The sequence below is a fragment of the Octopus bimaculoides genome, chromosome 20 (assembly GCF_046866305.1).
Source record: "Octopus bimaculoides isolate indiv1 chromosome 20, ASM4686630v1, whole genome shotgun sequence".
NCBI lineage: Eukaryota > Metazoa > Mollusca > Cephalopoda > Octopoda > Octopodidae > Octopus > Octopus bimaculoides.
In genome coordinates this window covers 23641192-23667607 of record NC_142947.1, presented here as the reverse complement: position 1 = coordinate 23667607, position 26416 = coordinate 23641192, and the positions used below count along the sequence as shown (strand labels likewise).

At 35.1% G+C, this 26416-nt stretch overlaps 1 protein-coding gene across 3 annotated transcripts; it reads right to left on the bottom strand.

Moving 5' to 3' along the window:
* LOC106879451 (uncharacterized) lies at positions 1–25814 on the bottom strand. Of its 3 annotated transcripts, none has more exons than XM_014929009.3 (3): positions 25675–25814; positions 17821–19022; positions 1–4301 (listed from the first exon to the last, which is right to left on the bottom strand). In XM_014929009.3, the coding sequence occupies exons 2-3, from the start codon at positions 18350–18352 to the stop codon at positions 3112–3114; spliced, it is 1722 nt and encodes a 573-aa protein (XP_014784495.1). In that variant the 5' UTR covers positions 18353–19022; positions 25675–25814; the 3' UTR covers positions 1–3111. The 3 variants fall into 3 exon arrangements, with proteins under 3 accessions (XP_014784495.1, XP_014784493.1, XP_014784496.1); XM_014929007.3 differs by lacking the exon at positions 25675–25814 and adding an exon at positions 25512–25651; XM_014929010.3 differs by lacking the exon at positions 25675–25814 and adding an exon at positions 22998–23158.
* Between the last annotated feature and the right edge of the window lie 602 nt (positions 25815–26416).

Here is a 26416-nt window from a genome sequence, read left to right as displayed (position 1 = left end):
TTAGTATGAACAAACAGTTTATTTAAATTTCATTCAAATAGATAATGGCTCAAGTGTTGTTGTCGTTAGTGGTGTGGTGGTGTGGTGGTGGTGGTTGCAGTAGTATTGTTGCTGTTCGTGGTCATGGTAGTGGTGGCAGCAGCACCAGTTCAGCAGAGTCTAAAGAGTTATTACTTAGGCAGTTACTGATTGGAACTTGTCTGGAATCTTCTTGCAAATTGTTTTAAATAAACAGAACAACTGAAGATGTCCTCCATCCACCAAGAGAGGAAGGGATTCTTGACATAATGTGGAAGATTGGTTGGAGATTAAAATTCCATGTGAATCAGTGATGTGTGAATATGGCTGTAAGATTAATTGGTATATTTATTAAACAAAAACAAAGATGATTTCTTTTGACAAGGTACAAGACCTATTTTGCAGAAGAGATGGGGATAGGGTGCTGAGCGAAAAGTTAATTGAATTTATCCAAATCTATTTATCATTGGTACTAATAAACCTTTCTGTTTATGGGGAGATGAAATGTAAGAGTCAATACAGGCAGAATTTGATATTGGAACCTACAACAATGAAAGTAAATACCAAATAGTATTTAGTTTGTTCTATCTACTAATTACCCCAACCAAGTTCCTTTAAATAATAATGAGGATTTCTTAGACTGGTAACTAGGCCACAAACAAATAGAGGAGGGGAGTGGACAACTGAATCAACTCCAGGTCAAGGTTGAATCTATTTTTATTAAGCTCCAGCTGGATTTGAACCCCAAATATAAAAGAACAGAACTTAAAAGTGAAAAGTACTCTACCACTTCTAGCCATACTGCACCATTCATAACAACTTAATAGTAGTTTTTTTAATCAGGCAAAAAAAAAAATGTGTAACCAGTTCACAGTACTTAATATTATTATAAATAATGGCAGCCTTACCTGAATCCAAAGCATCAGATTTATGGAGTAGGTGAATTGAGAGTGTATGATGTTCAATTTTTTAAAGCATTACAAATTTAAGTGAAATGAAATAGCAATGACTAAGAAACAAATCCCATATTAACTTCACTAGATTTTAACATCTACTCTAACTGTATTTGCAATAATAATAATAACAACGAAACTGATGACAGTGATGATGATTTGTAATGTGTAATGTAGGCATGAAAACCAAATGTTTTTAGAATTTATCTTTCAAATTTTTTTTTTCTATATTTTGCACTAAGTAAAGTAGTCTTGAATGACAATTAAAACAAAGTCAAAACTAAGATTGCTAAGGACTTAACATTGCATCAGGTTAAGGGTAAGTTAAATTCACTAACAGTATGTTATTAGAACTTTACTAGTATTAAAAAAAAATCAATGACAGTGGGATTTGAACTCAAGAATGTGCTATCAAAATAGGTATCATTAAGGTCTTGCCTGAAGTTCTGTTCCTTTAACTATTCCGCTCTTTAGAAATAAAGATTTCTACATATTTTGCATAAGTACAAAATCTCAGATTTACAAGAGTAGAGAAATAAGGAAATGTGATGTGCATGCCTTTCCTAAAATATTAGAGATAAAATGAAATGAACTGGTTACAACAAAGACATTTGCCAATAATTATAATTCCTTTTGATGAGGTGCAAAAGGAATTTTTGCAACTAGAATTAACCAGTGTGCATATATAAATACACATACACACACACACACATGTATGTATATGTATATATCTATATATATATATATATATATATATAAACACACACACACACACACAGCTAAGAACAGGTTGACTGCACCTCTGAACAATGAAGCACTGAAATTTACATTCTTCAAAGTATCCAATAAACAATTTCCATGGCTTATGCTGACTCTGTTTGTCCTTGGTATTTATAGTAATAAGAATAAAAATGGATTTCCCTACATTGACACAATACTACACATTGGACTTATTTTTTTCAATTCCATGAGAATGAAAGGCGAAGTTGACTTTATCAATATTTAGACTTTGAACTAGGTTCTTGTTTATTGATCCCTGCAAAAAGATGAAAAAGTTAACTCCAATGAGATTTGAACTCAGAATGTAGAGACAAAACTAAATACCACAGCTGGCTCTATTGTACATTTCTTTCACCATCTCTCAGAAATTCAAAAATACTTGATCATTTTACAGGTAGTGGTGATCGGTAAATTATATAAGGACAAAACAAAGAGAGAATGTTGACCCCCTCCACTTCCCAGATGCACATGCACACATGCATTTGTCTGGAGATTACTACTGGCAATATAGCCTCCCAACACCCACCCCTACCAATCCTATTTCCACAATACTCTAAACAACTCTACCCCACACAATCCATTTACTACTTCATTCTATCCTTGACTGATTTTTTAATATTTATGAGACACAACCAAGCCAATGTTGAGAAGAGGGGGGCACAGTCATTTGAACCAACACTGGTAGTACTACTAAATTGTTTTGGAATTGTATTGACCTCACTAAGAAAATGAAGGGCTTATTTGACACTGGCAGAGGGCTTGTATTCAGAATGTAGAATGAGAAACAAAATTTTAAAAAAGCCTAAATACAAAGAGGTATTTAGATGTCCTACTCTCTTCCGTTAACTGACATTCTGCTCTTGAATAACATCAGCAAGCGGTGTCTGTCGATACTTACTGAAAAGAAAATGGGGATGGGGAAAGAAAGAAATGGCCACATCCTGAAGAATGGTAGATGTTGGCCTCTGTCTGAAGACAAAATTGATAGGTTTAATAGTTACATCCCCAACAATAACAAGTTAGTGGTGGTCAGACACAACAGCATGAAGAAAGAGAGTCAATACAAATTACAACAAGTCAGACTCAGACATAGACCCCCAAGATGGTAAAGTGATGTTAGAGCAATAAGAAAGAATTTTTCAGAAAACATTTTACGGTAGGTCCCGCTGGTGATCAATTTATCCTTCTATATTGTATCAAATTCATTCCACAAACATATGAAATGGCAGGGAGGTGTGCTGTGTGTGTGTGTGTGTGTGCGTGCGTGTGTATGTGTGTGTGTGTATGTATGTATGTGTGTGTGTGTGTGCTTTTTAAAAAATGGGCAGTAGTGAGAGGGGAAGTATTTTTGAATCAGAACTCATGCCTTGAAGCAAATGTCTTCCTGAGATATGACTGTTTGGTCTGATGAGGTTTGTGTTGTCGCATGATTTTGAGGGAAATGGACCTGTAAATCAGTATGAGTAAAAATGGCATTGCTATTTTCAAAGGTGACCACTTGGGTCACTTGCTGTTGTTGGTGTTGTTGCTCAATGGCAGCTGCGTAAGCATTTATGTTTTGCTCCATGGACATACCATCTTGGCTGTGGCCATCATAGCTATTGGCTTGTTCAACAATCTCCACTTTCCTTTCGATAGCTGGCATATACTCAATTGAGGGCTTTTCTTCTTGATCCACAACTCTGATGATAGGTTTCACATCTGGAACTGCCTGGCTTTGACAATTAAGGATTGTAGTTGTTGAGGTTGGTCTGGCGTTGTTGCTTTGGTTTAGCAGTGTTTTATTGCACACGTCACAGCTAATCGTTGGTATTTCAGCTCCATTTCCTGTGCTATGAGTTCGAATGTGAACAGTAAGACTGTCTGAGCGAGTGAATGTCTTACGGCAATACTCACAGCTGAAGGCAGCTATGGCAGCTACAGGATTGCCAGAACTGTTTGCACCACCTGCAGCTGCAGCTGCTGCTGCTGCAACTGCGACTGCTACTTTATTGCTGTCACCAGCTGTTACAAGGGTAGGTGTACTGTTAGTAGTGGTGACAAGTGTAGTATGGTTACGCAAGTGCCAATTGAGGCTGTTGGCATTGTTGAAAGTTTCTGTGCAATACTGGCATTGGTAAGCTTTCTCAACATTGCTGTGTTTCTGGCTTTTGTGTACCAACAGCGAAGCAGCATCAACAAATGTCTTCTTACAGAACTCACATATGCACAGAAGTTGCAGCTGGGTAGCATCTGTAGTAGTGATGGTACCATCAGAAATGTTAACTGTGGTTGTAGAGGGGGTTATAACACTTGTGTTGGCATGTTTCTTCCGATGTTTGGCAAGTACTCCTTGATCAGCAAAAGCCTTGTGACATGTCTCGCAGGTATAAGGTCGGTTGTCACTGTGACTGCGAAAGTGCTGGCCGAGTTGAGACGCAAATGTAAACTTTTTCTTACAGATGTGGCAGGAAAAAGGTTTGTCTCCAGTGTGTGACCTGATGTGTGAGGTCAAGTTGGAGGAATGAGAAAAGGATTTGGCACAGTACTTGCAGCCATACGGCCTCTCACCTAGAAGAAAAAAAAAAAAGGAAAAACAAATAAAATAGGAACAAAACTAATTACTAATTTTTCAGCTCGGTCCTTACATTATTTATTTCAATTATATAACAAGCACAGATAAACATCATATAGAAAGTTCACACATAATTTGATAATAAGGCATTCTTCCCATTGTCATAATGTATATGATTTCTGCCTTCTTAAATTCTACTCTGACAGATACACCACTTCTGACATCAATTTACTTGATTTTACATATTCTCATCACAACTTTCACAAAATCATTTCAGACAATGAACTCTTGTGCTAATCTTTATATAGTCCTCCACCACACCACCTGTGTTCTTACAATATTATACTTTCAAAATGTACAGATCCACATCATTCCCACTCATATTTTTCACACTTCTGAGTCAAGAAAACCCACAAGCTATGAATAATACAATTTCTTTGGCAGTTAACGTTCTTGCAGTGCAGTGTTATGAACAAGTTTCACTGTAAGAGTCGAGTTTCCTAAACAATATCTTCACATCTTCACATTCTAAAGGTAAGATTGACAGTCCAGAAAAATCAAAATATTATTTAGGCCTCTTGGTAAAGTTAAAAATTAATCCAATGAGAACGTATTGACTGCGTAGCACCCTGCAAGTAGTTGAAATAAACCACAACAAATAGTCCGTTATTGGTTACTGAGCAACCTTGACCAATGCTCAACTAAGATTATCTTCTGCTCACCGTTTTATGATTAGAAAGGACAAGTTGGGAAGAATGCTGCTATAGAATTTTACTACTATCCTTAAATATTCGACAGTTTGAAAAGACCAGTCAGAATCAAGTCAACAGTCATCCTCGCCACGTTATCAATATAAACATTCAGTGTTTATATACATTCGCCAAGATATTCAGGTTTATTGCTGTAATTATTTACTGAATTTTGGCACAGGAATGGCCATGGGGTTTAAAATATTGCCTTTCAGCCACACGGTTCCGTGTTCGATCCCACTCTGCAGTACTTCATGCAAGTGTCAATCATAACCGGCTTGACCAACGTCCTTCAAGTGAACTTTGGCAAACAGAAACTAAGCAGAACCTGGTGCATGAGTTCATGCTCATAAATTGTGTTAATCCGGAGATTAGGAAGACCAGCCATGCAATAAAGAACTCAATGTACAGTATATATTTAAAACGAATGTCCTACCTAAGTATTGATGTTTTGAATGAATTATCAGTGGAGACACAAAAGAGTCAAAAAAAAAAAAAACTAAAGGGAGACAACTCTAACCGGGATGCAAATCAACAGCTCACGATAGAATGAGTACCACACTAGATACTGAGGTCGACATAATTGATTGAAAACTGCAATTCAATGATTGAATCCAAATCAATAAGAAAATTAAATATTCATATTAATTTGGGCTGCAAGATATTTTTAATGTATTTGTGTACCATAGAAGTTAATCATTTCAGTGATCCGAGATTCAAAATACATCAAATATTACTTGTTCTATACGTTGTAGTAACTCTTAACTTGCTTTAATGTTTAAACCACAGCCACCACCACTCTAGAAAACCTGTATATACTTAGCTCCAGTAAACTCTTATCAAATTGCATACCTATGGCTTAACCAGTAAAAATCCCTACAAGTGTGATTTGAAGAATAATTTTTTTCTTTTTTTTTTTGTTAACACTTTCACCAATAAATTATTTTACTAATTTACTATTTTACGTCAACTCTGAAAAGTTACATCTATTTTGGATGAATGCAAATCCTAAAATGACCAAGAGAAAATAAAGGGAATAGTAAGGAAAATTCTATCTGGCTTATAAAAGTGAGAAATTACAAAATCCTAGGCATATTCGGGAACTCTATTTTGATAACACTATAAGCAGCTTCCACTAAAACAGTAAACGCCCAGAAACAAAAAAAAAAAAAGAAAAAAGAAATCACAGAAAATGTTTAATTTCAGGTCAGTCCTGATCAAGCGATTTCTTTTCCCCCAGCCATTTCCTGAGCTGGAAGAAGAGGTAGTACCCACCAGAGTATTTGCAAGCTCTCCAATATCAGTGAGACTGATTCTATTAAACACCTACAGCTAAGATATGAGCAGGAAGGGAGTTTCAGGGGGCTGATGTTCAGCAGCAACACCATTCCAGATATGAGAGTAATACTTTGTTGTGGGGTTTACCTGCGCTTTGTAGAGTGTCAGTAAATGTTATGGGCTGAGATATTTTCTGCCCCTGAAAAGGACCAGTTTTTGAGAAACAGTGATGCCTGTGCTTGCACATGTCATTTTGTACCTTTGTCAACAAAGCAGTTCCCTAACCTCAACTCAAAACCTTTGCTAATTATGTAAGTAATAATATATTATGTATAGCAACAAACTACTTTAGTAATTCACAAATTGTTCATATCATTAGTTAAACATAAAATGTAACATATGACAAGACATTATTCTCCAACAAAATCAGTTTTAAAATTCTGTGTATCAGAACAAACTATAGACCAACAAACTTTCAAGATAGGAGGAAAAGAAAAAAAATACAAATTAGCTTATACATTTGCTGATTAACAAATTTCCATTTAAATACCTCCAATGGCTGCAATATAACCTGCATTAAAACAAAGGTGGTCAGACTCATTAACAAAACTTCACTAACACGCATACTACAATCACTTGCCAGGGCTTCTATGCTGTTACCTGACCTAAAACAAATAGCAACCAAATCAACAGTAAATCACATCCCACTACCTTAAATCATGACTAGAATGATTTGATGGTAGGCCACTTGATCAGGTTTCTCTTTTTTTCTTTGAGATTTCATTTCCTGGTGGAGTCATAAATTAGAAGTTGTGACATTACGTACAAATTTGCCAGCACTAGATTCAAATGTCAAAATAGCACTATGATATCAGAGAAGGGTTTATATGAAGCAAGATAGGTAGCTCTACTTTCAGGTAACAGGAGAGAGAGAAAAAAAAATGGATAGAGCCTATGATAGATGAGGGCTATTTAGAACAGCATTCAAGAGCTATGACAAGTCTTAAAAAAAGTATTAACAATATTTCAATCAGAATCACAGTATTAAATAAGATAGACAGAAACTGAATTTATAGAATTATACATATTTAATTATCTAAAGGAAGCCTATAAATGTAAAAGAGTAGAGAGGAGTGAAGAATAGCACAAACTGAAATAATCCCAACATACATACCTGTCTGATAATTATTTTGAGCCAAAAGGAATAAAAACAAAGTTAGGGTATGAACTTAAAGAGTATACATCACATAAACCTATATATAAGAATTTCAGTCAAGTATATTAGTGTTTTTGTCAACTCACTTTTCTAATAGTATTTTAATCAGTCCCAGTACATGTCCTGTGACAGTGTAATAAATCAACCTCAGTATATAGCAAATACTTATTTTATTCGCATCCACTCCTAGATGGGCAAAAGAAAATTCAAACTCATCAGTCCATGTGTGTTGGTGCTTTTAATGTCTTGCTGCCTTCTCATTTCACTTGCATCCTCTCCCTTCCATCATACAAATTAACATTACACATTCAATGAATCCATGCTCAACTCATTTTTCCCTATCCTCTACTAATTATTTAGATAGTGTTCATGCACCACTAGCACATCACGTTCCATATGCAGATATACATTTGGATCTTTTACATGGAGAGAAAAACCTTTTGCTTCCAATACAAGTAAGTTTCCTGAACGTTTTCATTTGTTACTTTATAAAACCACCCCACAAGCTAGTTCTTATGTGGCTCTTTGACCTGCTGGAAATCACAACCAAATCTTTCTCAAATGACAGCTTTAAAATCTTTAAAAAAGTAATGTATATGTTCGTTCTCAACACATTCCAGCAGATTTGAGCTTGAATACATTAAGTATGTTTGTAGAATGTAAGAGTGCACATATATATTGTTGTTTTGATTGTCATTTTGTGTGTTCCCAATAATTTTATACTAGCTTGACAGACATAAGCATGCATCAGCAAATATTTTGCTTGCTGAATCCCATATGTAAGAACGACCATTTTCTTTTAGATCCAGAGTCCTGGACAAAGTTTATGACTGAAGAGACAATCATACTGAAAACCCAGAGTTTGTTATGTTACTAAATCGTATGTGCTGTCACCACATAATTTAAAGACAGTTGTTCCCTGAAGAAGAAAGTAAGCAGTGAATAGCATGTTTAAATCCACTGGAATGTGTTAAGAATGAGTATACTTGTCATTCTTCTGATTCTATTTTGTGTGCTCACAATAACTGAGCATTAAATAATGTAATCCTAGAAGCATTACTCCTAGGAACAAGACAGGGATGTTACAACTGGGGTTAAATACCAACAGCTACTTCCATGAGTCAATGGGATAGCTTCTATGTGGTTGCTCAACATGCTAAAAATAGCACAACCTGCCATCTTAGAAAAGGAATACATTCAACAGTGTGGTCCTAGATACACCATGTCCAAATGAATGAAATATGAGGTCATGGCTAATTTACTTTTTATCATAAATTTGCACAATCAGAGCTGACCTGAGGCTTATGACTACTATATTCAGTACTAATTATGTCATTTTGGTAACAGAAATTATCTACAACATCCAGTAAAACAGAAGAGCAGTCTGTAGAGTTTATTTCAATGGAAGTGCTAACATTATTGAGATTGGAATTCAAAATCATAAGGTAACAATAACTAAACTATGATACTGTAAGACACTTAATCTAACCCTCAACAAGTCTAAACTTTTCAACAGATGCAGGAGTGGTTGTGTGGGAAGAAGTCTGCTTTCCAACCATACACAGTTCCAGGTTCAGTCCCATTGCATGATACCTTGACAAGTGTCCTCTACTATAGCTTCAGACTGACCAAAGTCTCGGAAACCTGTTGAATATATATATATGTGTGTGTGTGTGTGTGTGTCTGTCCTTCATCATTACTTGACACCAGTGTTGGTGAATTTACATCCCTTAACTTAGCAGTTCAGCAAAAGAGATTAACAGAATAACTACTAGTACTAATAAAATACCATGGTTGATTCATTTCACTAAAATTCTCCAATGTTGTGCCCCAGCATGGCCACAGTCTGAACAGACTGAAACAAGTAAGAGGTAAAAAGGATATATAGTTAATTTTCTTACTCAGACTAAGGACTGAAATTCATAGGAAGCTATAATGAGAATCTGTAGCATGTCCAGGGGATGGGGTAGTATGTTAATACACAAAAGAAAGAATATATCTACAAAGGTAACAAACTAGTTTCATCTGAAATGTAACTGAAGATTTGTACTTTCAATTCCCTCAATAAAAATAATTTACACTCTACACATACACTGAAATTTCATTTTTCGAGAGGTAGACAATCTAGTATTTTATAGATTATATACATCAGAGCATGCATGGTTAATAAGCTTGTTTCTCAACCATGTGGCTTTGGGTTCACTGCATGGGTACCTTGAGTCAACAAAAGCCCTGAGAGTGGATTTGGTAGCTGGAAACCGAAAGAAGCCCATCATGTGTATATATTATATATATGTATGTGAACCCTTCTCTTGACATCATGTGATGGTTGTAAATGAGCATCACCATCATACAAGTGAGGTTGTTCATTTCCAGTCTTTGGGGGAGAATGTGTGAAGTCATGAGGAAATATCACCTTGCTTGACTAGATATAGGTGATAGCAAGGGCACCTGGCCATTGAAAATCTGCCTCAGCAGATTCCATCTGATCCATGCAAGCATGGAAAAGTGGATGTTAAAAGATTGCTCTAATAGCTGAGTCACTATCAGAACTAGAGAGGTTTCAGGTGTGGAAGCAAGGTCTAGAATAGAAGGCCCTTAGTCTTAATAAGTAGGAAGGCAGACAAACCACAAATCCCTTCAGGTAGATGACCCAGCTGGATCTGTAGAAAAGGCATAGGTAGAAACTCCATAAGATGTACCTGGTGTAAGCTATGGACACAGGTGCAGCAATATCAAAGGAAGGCTAACAGGGAAGGTAGTTTTTGTGTGTGGCAAATGCTCAGGGGCAATAAACACTGAAAATGTGCAGAAAACAGCTTCTGTCACATTCCAGGGGGAAAAACTACAAGTAGTTGATAGCTTCCATTACCTAAGTGACCAAGTCAGTAGCAGGGGTGGATGCTCTGAGAGTGTAGCTGCTAGAATAAGAATAGCCTGGGCAAAGTTCAGAGAGCTCCTACCGCTGCTGGTGACAAAGGGCCTCTCGCTCAGAGTAAAAGGTAGACTGTATAACGCATGTGTGCAAACAGCCATGCTACATAGCAGCGAAACATGGGCCATGACTGCTGAGGACATGCGTAAGCTTGCAAGGAATGAAGCTAGTATGCTTCACTGTATGTGTAATGTCAGTGTGCATACACAACAGAGTGGAAGCACCCTGAGAGAAAAGCTGGACTTCAGATGTGGTGTGCAAGAGAACGACTGCGCTGGTATGGTCATGTGTTGCTTATGGATGAGGACAACTATATGAAAAAGTGTCACAACCTAGCAGTAGAGAAAACCTGTGGAAGAGGTAAACCCAGGAAAACGTGGGATGAGGTGGTGAAGCACAGCCTTTGAATGTTGGGCTTCATGGAGATGACAAGTGACAGAGACCTTTGGAGATATACTGTGCTTGAGAAGACTTGGCAAGCCAAATGAGACCGTAACCATGGCCTATGTCAGTGCAGCATAACTGGCCCATTTAAGAGTACCCTTCAATCATTGGGCAATAAACTGCACTTGCAAAGACCTGTGGCCAATGACAGTACCGCCTGATTGGCACCCATGCCGGTGGCACCATTAGTGTGTGGTCAATGCCAGTGCTGCTTGACTGGCCCCATGCCGGTGGCACATAAAAAGCACCATTCAAGTGTGATCATTGCCAGTGCTGCCCGACTGGCTCCCATGCTGGTAGCATGTAAAAAGCACTATTCAAGCATAGTCGCTGCCAGTACTGCTTGACTGGCCCTTGTGCCGGTGGTATGTAAAAAGCATCCACTACACTCTCGGAGAGGTTGGCATTAGGAAGGGCATCCAGCTGTAGAAACTTTACCAGATCAGATTGGAGCCTGGTGCAGCCTTCTGGCTTGTCAGCCCTCAGTCAAACCGTTTGACCCATACCAGTATGGAAAGCAGACATTAAACAATGACGATGATGATTGCCTTGATATAAATACAAAGAAAATAGACGTTACACATACTGGAGATTTCCTCTCACACTGCCACCATAACACAAATAATAATGGATTTTTAGAAAAGCGACAAATTATAGAATTTTAAGGGTGAAAAATAAAAAGATTATTAATAATGACATTTTCTCTTTAATAATTTAACTATCAGGTGAAAATTCCATGTTTTATAAATTTTCTTACTATTTTGATGTATAAATCTACTATAGATCTTCACAACATTGTTTTATTATATTAATGATTTTGATCATGTTTGAGTTCATTCCATAGTTAAAGTTGTAAAAGCATCACATTTGAAAACACGAACATTATCTCTCAAATCAAATAAGGTAGGATATATGTAGTCAGAGATAAAGTTTGCAAAATATTGGCTGGTGTGAATATGGCTAGAATGCTTTTGATCATAAATCTTAACAATTACCAATCATTTTGCACTCAGCAGGCTGCATAAGATAAAGCTCACTAAGTATTGAGACACACAACTAAAGGAAAATTTAACAAATATTTAATTAATGAATTTTAACAAACATCTAATTATTGAAAATTTAACAAACAATTTAATTACTGAATGTGGTTTAGTCTGACTACTTTAAGGTATGACCTTAGAAAAAGCTAATATGTTGGTTATATCATGAAATTATGTGTGTGTGCACAAACACACTGTCTACCCTGGTGTTTAGAATAGGTACTGTTGCATCTGTAGCATAAGACTAGCAATATGAAGGGCATCTGGCTATAAAGCACTGCTTCAGAAAACCTAACCCATAACAGTTTAGAAAAGTGGATAATAACTATGTTGATGATGATGGTGAGGATTGCGCACGCGTGCACACACACAACTTGGAATAGAATATTAAACATTTAATTCAAAAATCTACAAATATATTCAGATTTCACACAAGGTAATATTCTGTTTAAAATTTTCCGTTTAAACTTTCATATAGATAACAAGAAACTGTTGTGAAAGATGACATCTCGACAGTGTTGGTTCTGACAAAAATTCCAAGACTATTACCATTGAGTACATACTGTAGTCAGTTGTTTTACTATAAAATACAAAAGTTATTTGTTGTATCTAGCTGGGAATACATTTCTACTGGCATTTTGCTTACTTAAAGATTTCATAACTTGCTTAGAAATCTTTTTGCTTCTGAAAAATAAGTTCCTGTGATTTCCTTGGAAGAGTATGACACTGAATTCACAAGAGAAAAATAGTTTCGCTCGAGAGGTTCAGAAAACTTCTGGATGCTAGTACAAGAAAAACTTACTTCCTTGTCCAAAAAGGTTTGCTTCCATTTTCAACCACTTATGTAAAGCTGGTATTTTCTAAGATGGTACACTTTATCTAGGACTTTAATCTTGGCTCCCCTACCTTTTTAAGACAATGTAGGATGTCATTTGAGGGAAATTTGTTTACTGTTTATAACAGGTTGAGCAACTATGTAAAGATTCCTTTGATTTCATTTACTGATATATAAGCTAATGCTGGGACATAACAGATCAAACAGTTCTATAAAATTATAATAGGTTTCAATTTCAAATATAATCACTTTAAAATCAGTCAAACGTGAGTTACATGTTCTATAAAAAAAAAAAAAAATTGAGAAATATAAATACAACTACTTTTTTCTTACTTTCCTTTCTAAAAGCTAACTTTTAGAAGGAAGCAGGATGCACTTAAAAGACAGGCCTATTATGTTGAGGTATCAACAACAGTTTAAAAACTTACTTTGGAGAATATTTGGATAGCACGAAATTTAGAGTATAGAATGGACATATCGATCAGTAGTTCAATTTTGCATTAAAATCTTAATCTGTTTGATAGAGCTATTCAATATTCTCAGATTGATAAATACAAGTTGTGAAATTTATGTTAGCATTTACTTCACAGGTTTAATTGGTCCTTCATTTGAACTTGTATTCATAACAATTGTTATCCATGTTGTCTGCCAGTGATTAAGTCAGATTTCTCTGTCAAATGTAATGCTTTTTTATTCATATTGATTTGGATTAGTCCTGCATTATCTTGTAGCTTTCAGATTTTTAGAATAATATTGTAGGGTAATTGCAAGTGACCAGATCTGGCTCGTTTGAAAGTATAATAGGTGGAATATTTTGGCTGGATATGGAAGGTTTAAATGCTAAAGGGTTAAACCAGTCCATGTTACATTGGCAGAGACTTTAGATAACTGAACCTCAGTTACCTACTGATAACTTACCAATATGAAGTATGCTTTCATGTCCTGTAGTCACATCTTCAGTTCCCTAACCACAATAAGGCTAACAACCAAACATGGGATTGAATTAATGGCCAAATGTATGAAAGTGTGTAGCCCATTTTAATTCAGTCCAAGTTCCCTTGCTTAAGAACATGTCATCTTGATTGAGTAATCCTTTGACTGAAAGCTTTGAAGCCATGACCTTTACATCTTTTTAAGACATACTTACTCAAGACTATATTATTCAGTGTGACCTTTTAAAACATGTAGAACGTCACTTGAGGAAAATTTAGTTGCTATTTCTAACAGATTGAGCAACCATTGGCTTTATTCTTTTATTAAACTAGTGTTGGAATAGAACAATTCTTATATAAAAAAAAATTAAGATGAAAGGTTTCAGATTTAGATATGACCAAGCAAATTGTGCATTTCTTTATTAGCCTTTCACACCAATATGCCTGAAACCACCTCTGGATCTTTGGATCAAATTGTAAAGATATATAAGAAATGGAGAAAGCACTGAGTATAGATGACACTAGCTTCAGGAACAATGTGAGATCAAACAAATATTTGATAGCTCAGTTGGTAGAGCAGAGGACTGTAGTGTGGAGAATACAAAAAATTCTTAGACATCATTTATAAAATATCTTTGAATCACAAAGATCTCCAATTTACAAGGCCTGAGTTTTGGTGCTGCAGAGAATAAATAGATCTTTGTGCAAAGCTTATCTTCTTTAAAAACTATACTTCAGGAGCCTGTCTTTCCCAACTACTGAGTTTTGCAGGCTAGAGTTTGATAGTAATTAGAAAAATGATTGGCACATATCTCAACTAAAGAGCAAAGAATATCTAAACTATATTATATTCAAAGGAGATACCTAAGGTGAGTCCAGTTTATGTAACAATAGTTAGTAGTGATGGTCTGTCTTAACAAGAATCAAGTAGGATGTATATAAAAATGTGATGCATGTTAGTGTACTATGAAAAATAAAGATTACTAGGCAAGACTCTTTGTTGGAGAAGGGCCGTACACAAAGACATGAACATACATCATCATCATTGTTTTAATAGTCCCTTTTCCATGCTTGCATGAGTCAAACAGAATTTGTTGAGGCAGATTTTCTATGGCCCCTTCTGTTGCCAACTCTTGCTTTCTAGTAAGGTAATATTTCCCCTTAGCTGGACATATTTTCATGGAAGACAGGAAATGAACAATATTGCTTGTAAGTGATGTTTATTTATAACCATCACACAATGTCAAGACAAGGGCATACACACACACACACACAGTATATATATTAGGAGGTACTCAAAAGTAACCAGAAACATTCTCTGTGGAACAACCCCATTATAGTTCAGGCTTTTGCTGTGAGAAGCCACTTGATGCAACTCTCAGGCATCAGTCGGTCGACCGGCAGTGGTATCCTGTCACATGGTGTGTTTTTGTTTTGCAGTGCTTCTCCCCTGTTCATCAATTTTTGCAATGGCTGGAATGAAGGAACAGCGTGCTTCTGTAAAATTCTGTTTTCTGCCAGGGAAAACAGCAGCCGAAACAGTTGTTATGCCTTAAGCAGTTTACGAGGATGCTGCTATGAGCAAAACACAAGTTCACAAGTGGTTTCCAACCTCATTCAGGGCAACCGTCGACCAACCAATGACCTCCCGAAGGAATAAAAATGTCATGAAAATTCATGAATTGATCTTGGAGGACCATCACTGAAAAATTGGCAAACTTGTTGATATGACTGGTGGGTCCTGGAGCTCTTGCCAACAAATTTTGAGCAAGGAATTGTGAATGAAAAGAGTTGCAGCAAAATTTGTACCTCACTTGCTCATGAAAGACCAAAACCAGTCACAACTGAATGCATGTTGTGAACTGAAAGAACAGTTGGAAGTTGATCCAGATCCTTTTTCAAAGGTCATCACTAGTGATGAATCTGGTGTTATGGCTATGACTCAGAAACAAAGCAACAATCAAGTCAATCGAAGCATTTGATGTCATCATGCCCCAGAAAAGCACATCAAGTGAAGTTCAACGTCAAAATGATTCTGATTTGTTTCATCAATGCGAAAGGAATTGTCCACACAGAATTTGTTCCTCCTGGTCAAACTGTTGACCAGACATTTTATATGGCAGTTCTAAAGTATTTGCAAGACACAGTGGCAAGCAGAGAGTGGTGGTTTCATCATGACATTGTGTCTGTGCACACCGCCCTGAGTGTGAGACAGTTTTTAACCAAAAATGGCAAGACCCCGCTTACCTACCCTTCCTATTCACTCAATCTTGCTCCCCGTGACTTTCTTTGTTCCCCCAAATGAAAGAAATCCTTAAAGGAAAACGTTTTTCAGATGTAGAAAAGGTGAAGGAAAAAACGACAGGGGTGTTAAAAAGCATCACTTCACAAGAATCCAGGACAACTTCGAACAGTGGAAAGCGTATCTGGACTGATGCATTGCTTCAAATGGAGAATACTTTGAAGGTGGTAAAAGAGTGAACATGTAAAACTAAGTGAATAAAATATTGCAAAATTCCAGTTTCTTTTGGGTACACCCTCATATATGCACATATGTGATAGGCTTCTTTTGGATTTTCATCTATTAAATCCACTCACAATGTTTTGGTTGGACCAAGGCTAAAGTAGAAGACACTTGCCCAAGGTACCATGCAGTGGGACTGAACCTGATGTAATAGCCTGTGCCTCATATCCTTTCTGTAAATATAACTATAATACTTAACCAAGAAAGATAACAGTAAGGAGTACCTAACACCAGAAATTGTTGATTACCAAGAAATTATAATATGGAACATGGTTAAAATTTAGACATACATAATGAGAGAAGAGATAATAATTATGGGGAATAAGCCTTAGAAACACAAGTGAAAATGAACTGTAAAAGCTCAGATATTTGAAAACTTAAAGAGAAAAATATATTTTTCAAATTTACTGATTTTGCAGCCATGTTAAATCCTGGAATATATCAAATCTTAACATTTTATGTTAGTCTTTTTGTGTTGGTATAAATCAATTAATAAATATTAGATTTCAAATCAAGTTCAAAATTGATAGCATTTACTTGACTTTCACAAATAAATAGGCATCTTAACCAACAAATCTTGGACTTGTGGGATATATCTACAATTGAGTATCAGTGCTGTTACTTAAAATATACTCTTTACAGTCATGCAAGAGTGAGTATTATCATTGTGGCATTTTTTCCCCTACATCAAGGACCTATGAAATGCTTAACTTTTTAAAACTATTTTGCCGATAAAAAAAAATATGTAGTGGTCCCACAACAAAAGCAACTTGGTGTTTGAATTTGGTATTTAGCTAGTTCTATAGTTCCTGTTTACAAGTTCAAATCCTATTCCAGTTCATTCTTTTTGCCTATTATCCATCCAAGCATTAAGATCCAGTTATATACTAGTAAGAGGGGAATAACTTTATATTTTTACTCAAACAAAGAAGGTATATACTGAAAAGACAAAGCCAATTTTGAACATAAGTTTCTTTTAAAATATTACTCGATTTTCTAAAATAGTAATCAGATCATATGTATAAGAAGTTCAAAATCTGATTGCAAGACTCTCACTCTCCCAACACACCAAGGATTCTTCCAGGGACCAGTTGCAGACTTGACTCTAAAAGTAATCTGATTTTTCACTTTCTGAAAATACTTTGTTCTCTTTCAGTTATTTCAGTGCCTTGCATTTTCTAAAGAGAACAAAGGTTTTGTACTTGTGTAGTTTTCTTTTTCTAAGATACATACTTATGGAAACCATGAAGATTAAGTTTATCTCTCTAGTTTGTTAATTCTGGTAGACATACATTCATTAAATTATATTCAACATTCAACCAGCAGCAATAGACATGGAAAAAAATGATACACCAAACATGTCATATTGTCAAACAGATACTGCAAAGAATCACAACTCTGAAATCTCATTCAATTTCTATTGATTGTTATCAATTTTTGATATTTGTAACAATATTCTACTTCATATATACAGAAGAAATAACAATAATCAAGATAATTTTTGCATCATAGGTTATATCAAAATTTATCACAAAAATAAGTAAAGGCAAGAGAGTATTTACCTGTGTGCGTCCGTCTATGATTCGTAAGATTCCAAGACTTGGCAAAGGCCTTGTGACATGTTTCGCAGTGGTAAGGGCGCTCACCTGTGTGAATGCGACGATGGGAAGTTAGGTTCCATGATTTTGCAAATGTTTTTTTGCAAAAATCACAAACAAAAGGTCTTTCTCCAGTGTGCAATCGCCGGTGAGAAGTTAGGTTGGAATTCTTGGAAAAAGTTTTTTGGCAATATTCACATTCAAATGGTCGATGTTGTTGCTGCTGCTGCTGTTGTTGTTGCTGCTGTTGCTGTTGTTGTTCGTTATCAGTAGAAGCTACATTTTCAGTATCATCAGCTGGTGATATAACGTTGTTGTTAACTGCTGCTGCAGATGAAACTGCAATTGTAGCAATTGTTGTTCCTGCTGATCCAGCTGTGGTGGTTGCTGTGGTAACAGCTTCCTGTAATATTGTTGGGTAGGCAAATGCAGTGTTGCAAGCCTCCCATGTAAATTGAGCCTGTGCTTGCTGTTTGTCAGCAGTTTGTATTTCCATTATTTGGTATTTAGTTTTATTTACTATATTACAAACAATAATTTAGTTCCTTAATTTGATAAAAAAAGATGGGAGCAAGTCTGCAATTCTTTCGAAATGGAATAGGTTTATGTATATAATTTTTGAAAATATTAATAAATAATAAAAGAAGTTTTAAATTGCAATTAATGTGGCTTAATAAATAAACATTACAGTTAGGGACAAAAAAAAAAAGTTAGAAAATCAATAAGCCAAACTGGGTTATCAAGAATCTAAGAATATCAAAATGAAACTAAGAATTCAATAATGGAATTTGATACAAACGAAGAATTTTCTGAGCAGATGTGTTTAACTTTTCTTCACAACAATTGCAGTAGATACTCGAAACAGAATTACTTGAGGCTGAAGGTTTTAAAACTGATCTTTTTTTGTTGTTAATAAATAAAATAGAAAGTTTCTTCCGGAGACTTGGAAAGAAACTCATTTCAAAAGATCTTGATAAAGTTTAATAAGGATGGTAATCATAACAATACTGACTCAATGTTGAGAAAAGTTTGATTTATAGTAGCATCCATGATGTAAGACAATCTAGTGACCATAAATATGTGTTAGTCCAAATGTTGTACTTGTCAAATAGGTTTCACTTTAGCTGCAGAATCTTAGGTCACTTAGTCTTGAGGATGTGGAAATGCTGAAAATATAAAGACAGCTCAATAATAAATAAAGCAAACAGTGATTGTAACGATATCAACATTAACAATATATATTTGTGTTTTGAATTATAAGCAGCCCTAATAATGTAAACGTCACTGATATCACATACTATATGTGTTTTGTTTATGCACTTATTAGCTGCAGGATAGCATCAAAGGAAAAAATCTCTTTGAGATGCTGTATTAAAAAAACACTGCATACCTCAAAGGCAAAGCAACTCACCCTGTAGGTGATCAAGAACAATGGATATTGATATTCCACTGTATCTGCCATTCATACAATTAGAGTTGTCATTTGGTTGTGTGCATAGCAAGGGTTTTATTTGAGCATACACTAATTTTCTTGATGTGTGTACCTGCCTCCACCCCTCTTACTAATGGTAATGGAAAATCTTTTATAGTTGAAACCAAGTTCTACAAATGTAGAATTTCTTCATCCCATAAATGTTCTTCAAAACTTACTTCATCACTACTAAAGATTGTTTGTAAAGATGTGGGGGGAAAAAAAACAAAAAAACCATCTGGGCTTTCCCTCATATTTTATGACTATTTCCTTTTTTGCTGCTGTCATGTCAATTACTTGTTTAATATCAACTGTTGCAATTTCCACAGAACTGTTCATGTTAAACAGCAAATTTTTGAATAATGAGCTTTCATCAGGATGTGAATTATTCCTAATTCCAATGGCCATAAAATTGGAGAGTAAGTTCAAAGATACTACACCCAAATATTATCTAAATAAAGCAGTTTGCTATGTGTAGTACAACTGTCTATCAACAAGAATCTCAATTTTATTTTCATTTTTTTTTTTCTGTCCAGTTCAGTTAACCATCAACTCTTGTCATTTGAACCTTGTTATTGACATCAATACTTAAATGAGAAATATACTTGAAGTATCATGGATTGGATTTTCTTTTTAATCTTCCAATAAAGAAAGAATGTTGTTTTTTAGTTCGCATTGTGTAGCAGCAAACATGAATAATTAAGTGTTGTTTTGACTTCTTTCTTTCTCTACAAAGAGTTCTCTTAATTTCTTCCTTTTTACTCAATCATTTTTTTTTATATACTGGAACATCAGCTCCTTTACTGCAGTAACTTGAGATGTTATCCTGTATAAATCACAAAACCAACACTGACCCAAAAATTTGAAAAAGAATCCTACTAATTGGAAATATTTATTTCCTTTTGGTTAATAAACCAGAAAAAAACTTATTCGTCAATATCTTTGAACATTGCAACACTTCTGCATTTTTGTTGCAGACCAAAATTTGCTTCTTTCGAATTTTCTTTAATTTTAAACCAATCCTTAATAATCATGGACAATATTGACAGGGTAAATGTTAAGCTGCAACACAATATCTTTCTTTTTCCCAGAATCAATGGCTTCTACAATTTTAACTTTTTTTGTGAAAAACTGTCACCATTCCTTCACTTTGTTTTTCAAGATTTACACTAAACCACACTAACAAAATAGGTATCCACTACATAATGGTCCAAAACAAATTTTGATAACCAAAAGTCTTGATTTTGCAAACACAAAAGTATACAAATTTCAATAGTCAGGTCAACAAAGAATCATTCAAACATTAGCATTGAATCAGCCCCCATCCCCTGCCAAACAGATATTCTATATTATTTAGATGTCTCAAGTTAGTGACTTATCACCAAAATATTTTTTAGTTTAGAAGACTGAGTGACAAAATGCAATAGCAATGCAGATAGAACAGTAAATACAAAAAATAATAACAAAGATATTGAAATGTCAACTCAGAAATACTGTACTTAATTAGTCATCACCATCATCATTTAATGTCTGTCTTCTATGCTGGCATGGGTTGGACAGTTTGACAGGAGCTGGCAAGACAGAGAGCTACACCAGGCTCCATTATCTGCTTTGGCATGGTTTCTATGACTGGATGCCCTTCCCAATACCAACCACTTTACAGAGTGTACTGATGGCACTAGCACTGGTGCTTTTTACCTGGCACCAACACCAGTGGCATCACCAAGTAACTTGCAAGACAAAGACCTCTTGGCTGATAGACAGAGTACTGAGGGAAGTGGCTTTGTGCCAGGAGAGAAGTTAAAGTATAATAGAGAGATAGGTGTCTTATTATAAAGGAAATACTTGGCTATTCTAGTGGGAAGAGGAAGGAGAGTTAGAGTTGGAGAGAGAGACAGAGAGAGAAACAGACAATAATTGAAGGGGAGGGGGTAACATAAGTGGTACTGAGGGGAGATGTTTAGAGATGAGGAAGATATCATTATCATCATTTAACATTCATTTTCCAATGCTGGCATGGGTTGGATGGCTTGACAGAAGCTCTAAGGTCATGGACAACATCAGGTTCCATAATCTGTTTTGGCATGGTTTCTATGGCTGAATGCCCTTCCTAACACCAGCCACTCCACAGAGTGTATTAAGTGCTTTTTATGTGGCACCATCACTTGTGGCTAGGGGATATATGATAGATGTATGAGGGCATAAAACTTTCAAGAACTATTTTAACATCTTCATAGATCAGTTTATATTTTATAGCAGTCATTAGAGGTCATGTTGGGGCACTGCCTTGAAAATTTTTAGTTCAATGAATTGACCCCAGTACTTATTCTATCAGTCTATTTTCATCCAACTGCTAAGTTACAGGAACATAAAACACACAAAGTAGTGGTGGGGGACAAAGATACACACACATAATAGGCTTCTTTCAGTTTATGTCTACTAAATCCCCTCACACAGCTTTGGTCAGCCCAAGGCTATAGTAGAAGACACTTGCTGAAGGTGTCATGCAGTGGACAGGATCCAGAGTCATATGGTTGGGAAGCAAACATCTTATGCCATGGCCACACTTGTAAAGATTTAAATTTGATTGCTTTCAGAATGCGTGCAAAGAGAGATGGGAAGATGACATCTATCACTCTCATAATTAGTACTTTGTTTTCTATCATTTTCTTCACTCATCCCATCACATGCTGTTTTTATCATTGTGTAGCTGTCAACACTCACTCTCTTCTTTTACACTTCTCTATCACCATCTTGCTCTCATTATTTCATTACTATCTTTTCTATCTGTTAAAGACAAGGCAACCCTTAGGTGCTGGTGAATGAACTGAGACAACATAACAGAGAGAACTATTTAGTCCTGCTGGGAACATGACAACTCCTCTTGTACTGGTTCCACAATAAAATGCACCAAGTATGTTTTGTTAAGTAGTTGCAATTAGAAGGGCATCCGACCATAGAAAACATAGCAAAAATAGTATCTGTGGGCTGGACGTAGTCCACCATAAGAACCGACTTGGGTCCATGATGACCCAGCCAACCTAGGCATATAAGGAAAAGTGGGCATGATGATGCTAATGGAAAGAAGAAAATAGATTATCAGCAATCAAATATAAATTTTACATAGGCAGTCAAGAAATTTTAAATGTTTAGAACTGAGGCAGTAGTTTGATCGGGAAGATTAGTTTTTGTTTTTCATTTTTTTTTACGAGGAAAGAGGACTATAATTGATTAACCAGATTTTCAGAACATTATTATTGGTACTTATTTTGCCAACACTAAAAGTATTTGGCAAAAAGAACAATGACATCTATCATCATTTAGTTATACAAATAACAAGTTCAAACGGACCAGCGAGGGTAGTGTATACGATCGCTCGACTTCCTAGAAATAACAACCAAATCTCCTTCAAACCGTAATCTATAGCAAAAACAAAAGGATGGTCACGGTTGGAATATCTTTGATCGTAGATCTGTTGGGTAGGGGTTGGCATGAAGCTATACAATAACAAATTTAAAAATAACAATTGTTTCTCACATGCAAAGAAAGTTTGAATTTTTTTTTAACAAAAAATATTTCAGAGTTGTAGTAGCAGAAGTGAAATAACTCAAAAAGCGGTTCCAATTAGGAAATGAAATTGGATCGCGAAAGAGATTCGGTGAAAACTCACGTCGTATCATGCAGTCACAAATTATTTGATTATTAACGAGTTCAGATGTAATGTGAATAAGTGTGTGTATATTAGATATAGGGTAAAGAGCCACATCAGAATTTGACCGGATGCAGAGGGTGGAGACAATGATATCAACTGAAGAGCGTGCAAATAAAGATATCTCTTGACGGGAGAGCGTAAAAATATAATACCGAAGAACATGATGATTAAGCACAACAAAGTGATGAGGGAAAAGTGTGCCGAAAGTGTATGAGTATAGACATATATAATGGACTGAGAGTAAACTTACATATACAAAACTGATTCAAACTAGAAAAGTATAAAAAGCGAAGGCAATAATATATAATTAACGATGTCAGATGTGAAGATGTCAGTTGAATGTTGCTAAACAGACATGCATACATTTTTTTTTTGTTAATATTCATAAACTCTGATTACTATTATAATGATCAAGTATATTAAGAATTTGTTTACTTCAACGAATATAAACATCTGAAAAAAAAAAAAAGCAATAAAACCGTCTTACTAAGCGGAACCACACGCACACTCAAAAATTAAAATAACTATATATTAGGTATAAGAAATAGGTCCTTGGCTCATTTTAAATTAATGTTGGTGCTGAAATGTACTGTTAGATAGAGTATTAGTGGGGAAGGAGAGAAAGATAAAGATAAAAAGGCAGTAATTTTGTGTCCTACATATTTCATCTTGCTATCGATGCTAGAATACAATAAGAGAGGGGTGAAAAGAAAAAAGCCGTAAAACTAGTAGATTGGATTCAGTCTATTTAAGTAGAGGGAAGTTACGAAAAATAGGTTTTGTTTCACAAGTTACTTAGAGATTAACGACTGAAGTACATTAAAAAAATAAAGATTTCATATACTTCAAATGACTTCGTGATATCTTACAATTAAAGTAGAAACAAAAATAAAACTGAAATTGCAGGATGGCTATAACCAACTGAATTAAAATTAGTACATGTTTGAGACTTATTCTCTCGACACTGAAAGTGATTTGAACTCGGAACGGAATATATATATATATATATATATATATATATATATATATATATATATATAACCTGACACCTAAGCGTTTCTGCCACTTCACGCTTTGATAATTTCGACTTACAATATTTTACGCCTCGGATGTTATTGGTCTAATTAAATATAACCCTCACACAAAATTAACTTTGTCCTAAGGATATAGCTATAATATCTAATTTAAAAATTGGTTTCAACACAGGCGACAAATATAGAGAGATAGATAAATAGGGGGTTACAGGATGTAAAAGCTCGTTGATATAACTTACTAAGTTAATACAAGAACTCACAGAAGAATGTCAAAGAAAATTCGATAAATCAGGAAAGATAGAGGTAAAAATAAAAAAAGATTAAATATAAACACACATCTGTGCGAGTGTATATGTGTATGATTTTTTCCTTTCCTCTTTGTACGTTCATTACAAACACACCCTACGTGTGTGTGTGTATATATCTCTATGTACAATTGTCAGAAAAGGAAGTTAATGAAGCACTTGCCGAATACAGAGATAATAGAAGTCAAAAACGAAAGATTCGTCGACCACTGTTATTTATAGTATTAATAAATTATAATTATTATAACTCAATATAAATCGTCTTAAGAATCCTTTTAAAAATTAAAACAAGCGAAATGCCAGATGGAGGGGTTTGTCTAAGGTTACAAACAGACTAAAACAAAGAACACTCTAAAGTAGATTATGTAGACGTACGCAAGGGATTTAATACGGGTTTTTCCTCAACAAAGATGTTTTTAGAATTTCTGATGAATATACAAATATAAATTCTCTTGCCTCTTAAACTATATTTAAACTGATCATTTTTTGAAAAAACTATTTTATAACAATATTATATATCAACGTTTTAAATTAGAGAAATGGATGTAACTTGCAGATTTCATGAGGATAAAAGCACGATGACTATTATTTTCAAAAGAAAGATAGAGTTAACGAAAAAAAAAAAAAAACCCCAGAAAAATATAAATAATACATACACTGAAATAAACGAAAAAAGCTAAAGTTACGAGAAAGAAATTAAAGATATTGAAATGAGTATAAATGGGAATTTCAAGTAGCTTTAATTATATTTCCCCTTCTGGGTAAAAACTAAGTCTTTTACAAAAAAACATTATAATAAAAAAGAAAACATTTTCAGGGAATAAATAAACAAACTGAAAAGAAAGCGTAGAATAATAATGATGGAAAAAGACGGAAGAGTGAGAACTAGGAAGCTAACATATTCTTGGAGTGGGAAAAGGGAATCTTAAAGCAGAAATATCACGGCCAGGCACACCGCTTCGACAGAAAGCTGAGGCCACGCGTAAAATACAATGGTGAAACAGGACATACAATATCTTACAATATATATATATATATATATATATATATATATAATTATATATATATATACACACACAGATGTAAATGTACAAGATATAGATAGAAACAGAGATAGTAAATTGTTAACTAACCTAAATAAGTCATGAAAGCCATTATTAAAATAAATAGTATTTACAACGTTGAGGAGAAAAAGGCAAGTCAAAACAAATGTATATGTATATATATAAATACATATATATATATAATGTATATATATATATATGTGTATGTATGTATGTGAGAATTTTGTCTCACCTGACGCAGGCAAGCTGTAATGGCGTACGCATGCGTAGTCAGTGTGTGATTACCCAAATACGTTCCTTCTGAAGAAACAGTCCCGTACTAATTCTCAGTGGGAATTGTTAATAGACACTTTCTTTACTTTACAATGTACTTTTCGGTGCTCTCCCAGAGGTTCCGAGTTCACTTCACAACCAATTTCAACACTGCCTTTTAACCTTTCCATGATTAACCAAGTGTATAACTATATTATGTAAATTCAGTCTTGTTAAAAATCATTTATTATTATTGTGATATCATCAGAAACATTTCCAGGTTCTCACGCGCAAGTTAAATGATTGGTTAAAAAAAAAGAATAACATTCGATACAAACACATACGGCCTCTCTCCCCCCTCTGTTTCTTTCTTTCTCACAAACACACACACACACACTCTCTCTCTCTCTTTCTCGCCTTCAACCTCACTTTCTTTTCCACACGCGCGCTTACATACATTTTAAACGCAAGTATTACGCACGAAGAAACATTTCGTTTACACACTCTGTAACATGTATTTTCTGATTTCACACCATCGCAATTTAGATTTTGCATCAAAGTTCGACTAATGTGAACAGTCCTACTACTTACAAATGCGCACATACACATGGAAGTTTCTACAAAAAAATTATTCTTTCGTGTACATACAGATGGAGGCGCGCACCCACTTCGCACGCAAACTGCCTCCCGACATAGTTTTCCTGCAGCAAGGATCCTAGCTA

Excerpts from the sequence above, each read along its gene's own strand:
- LOC106879451 (XM_014929009.3), bottom strand. The coding sequence starts at position 18,352 with ATGGAAATACAAACTGCTGACAAACAGCAAGCACAGGCTCAATTTACA. Across the intron at positions 4,302-17,820 it reads TCATAGACGGACGCACACAG|GTGAGAGGCCGTATGGCTGC; the intron begins GTAAATACTCTC and ends TTTTTCTTCTAG.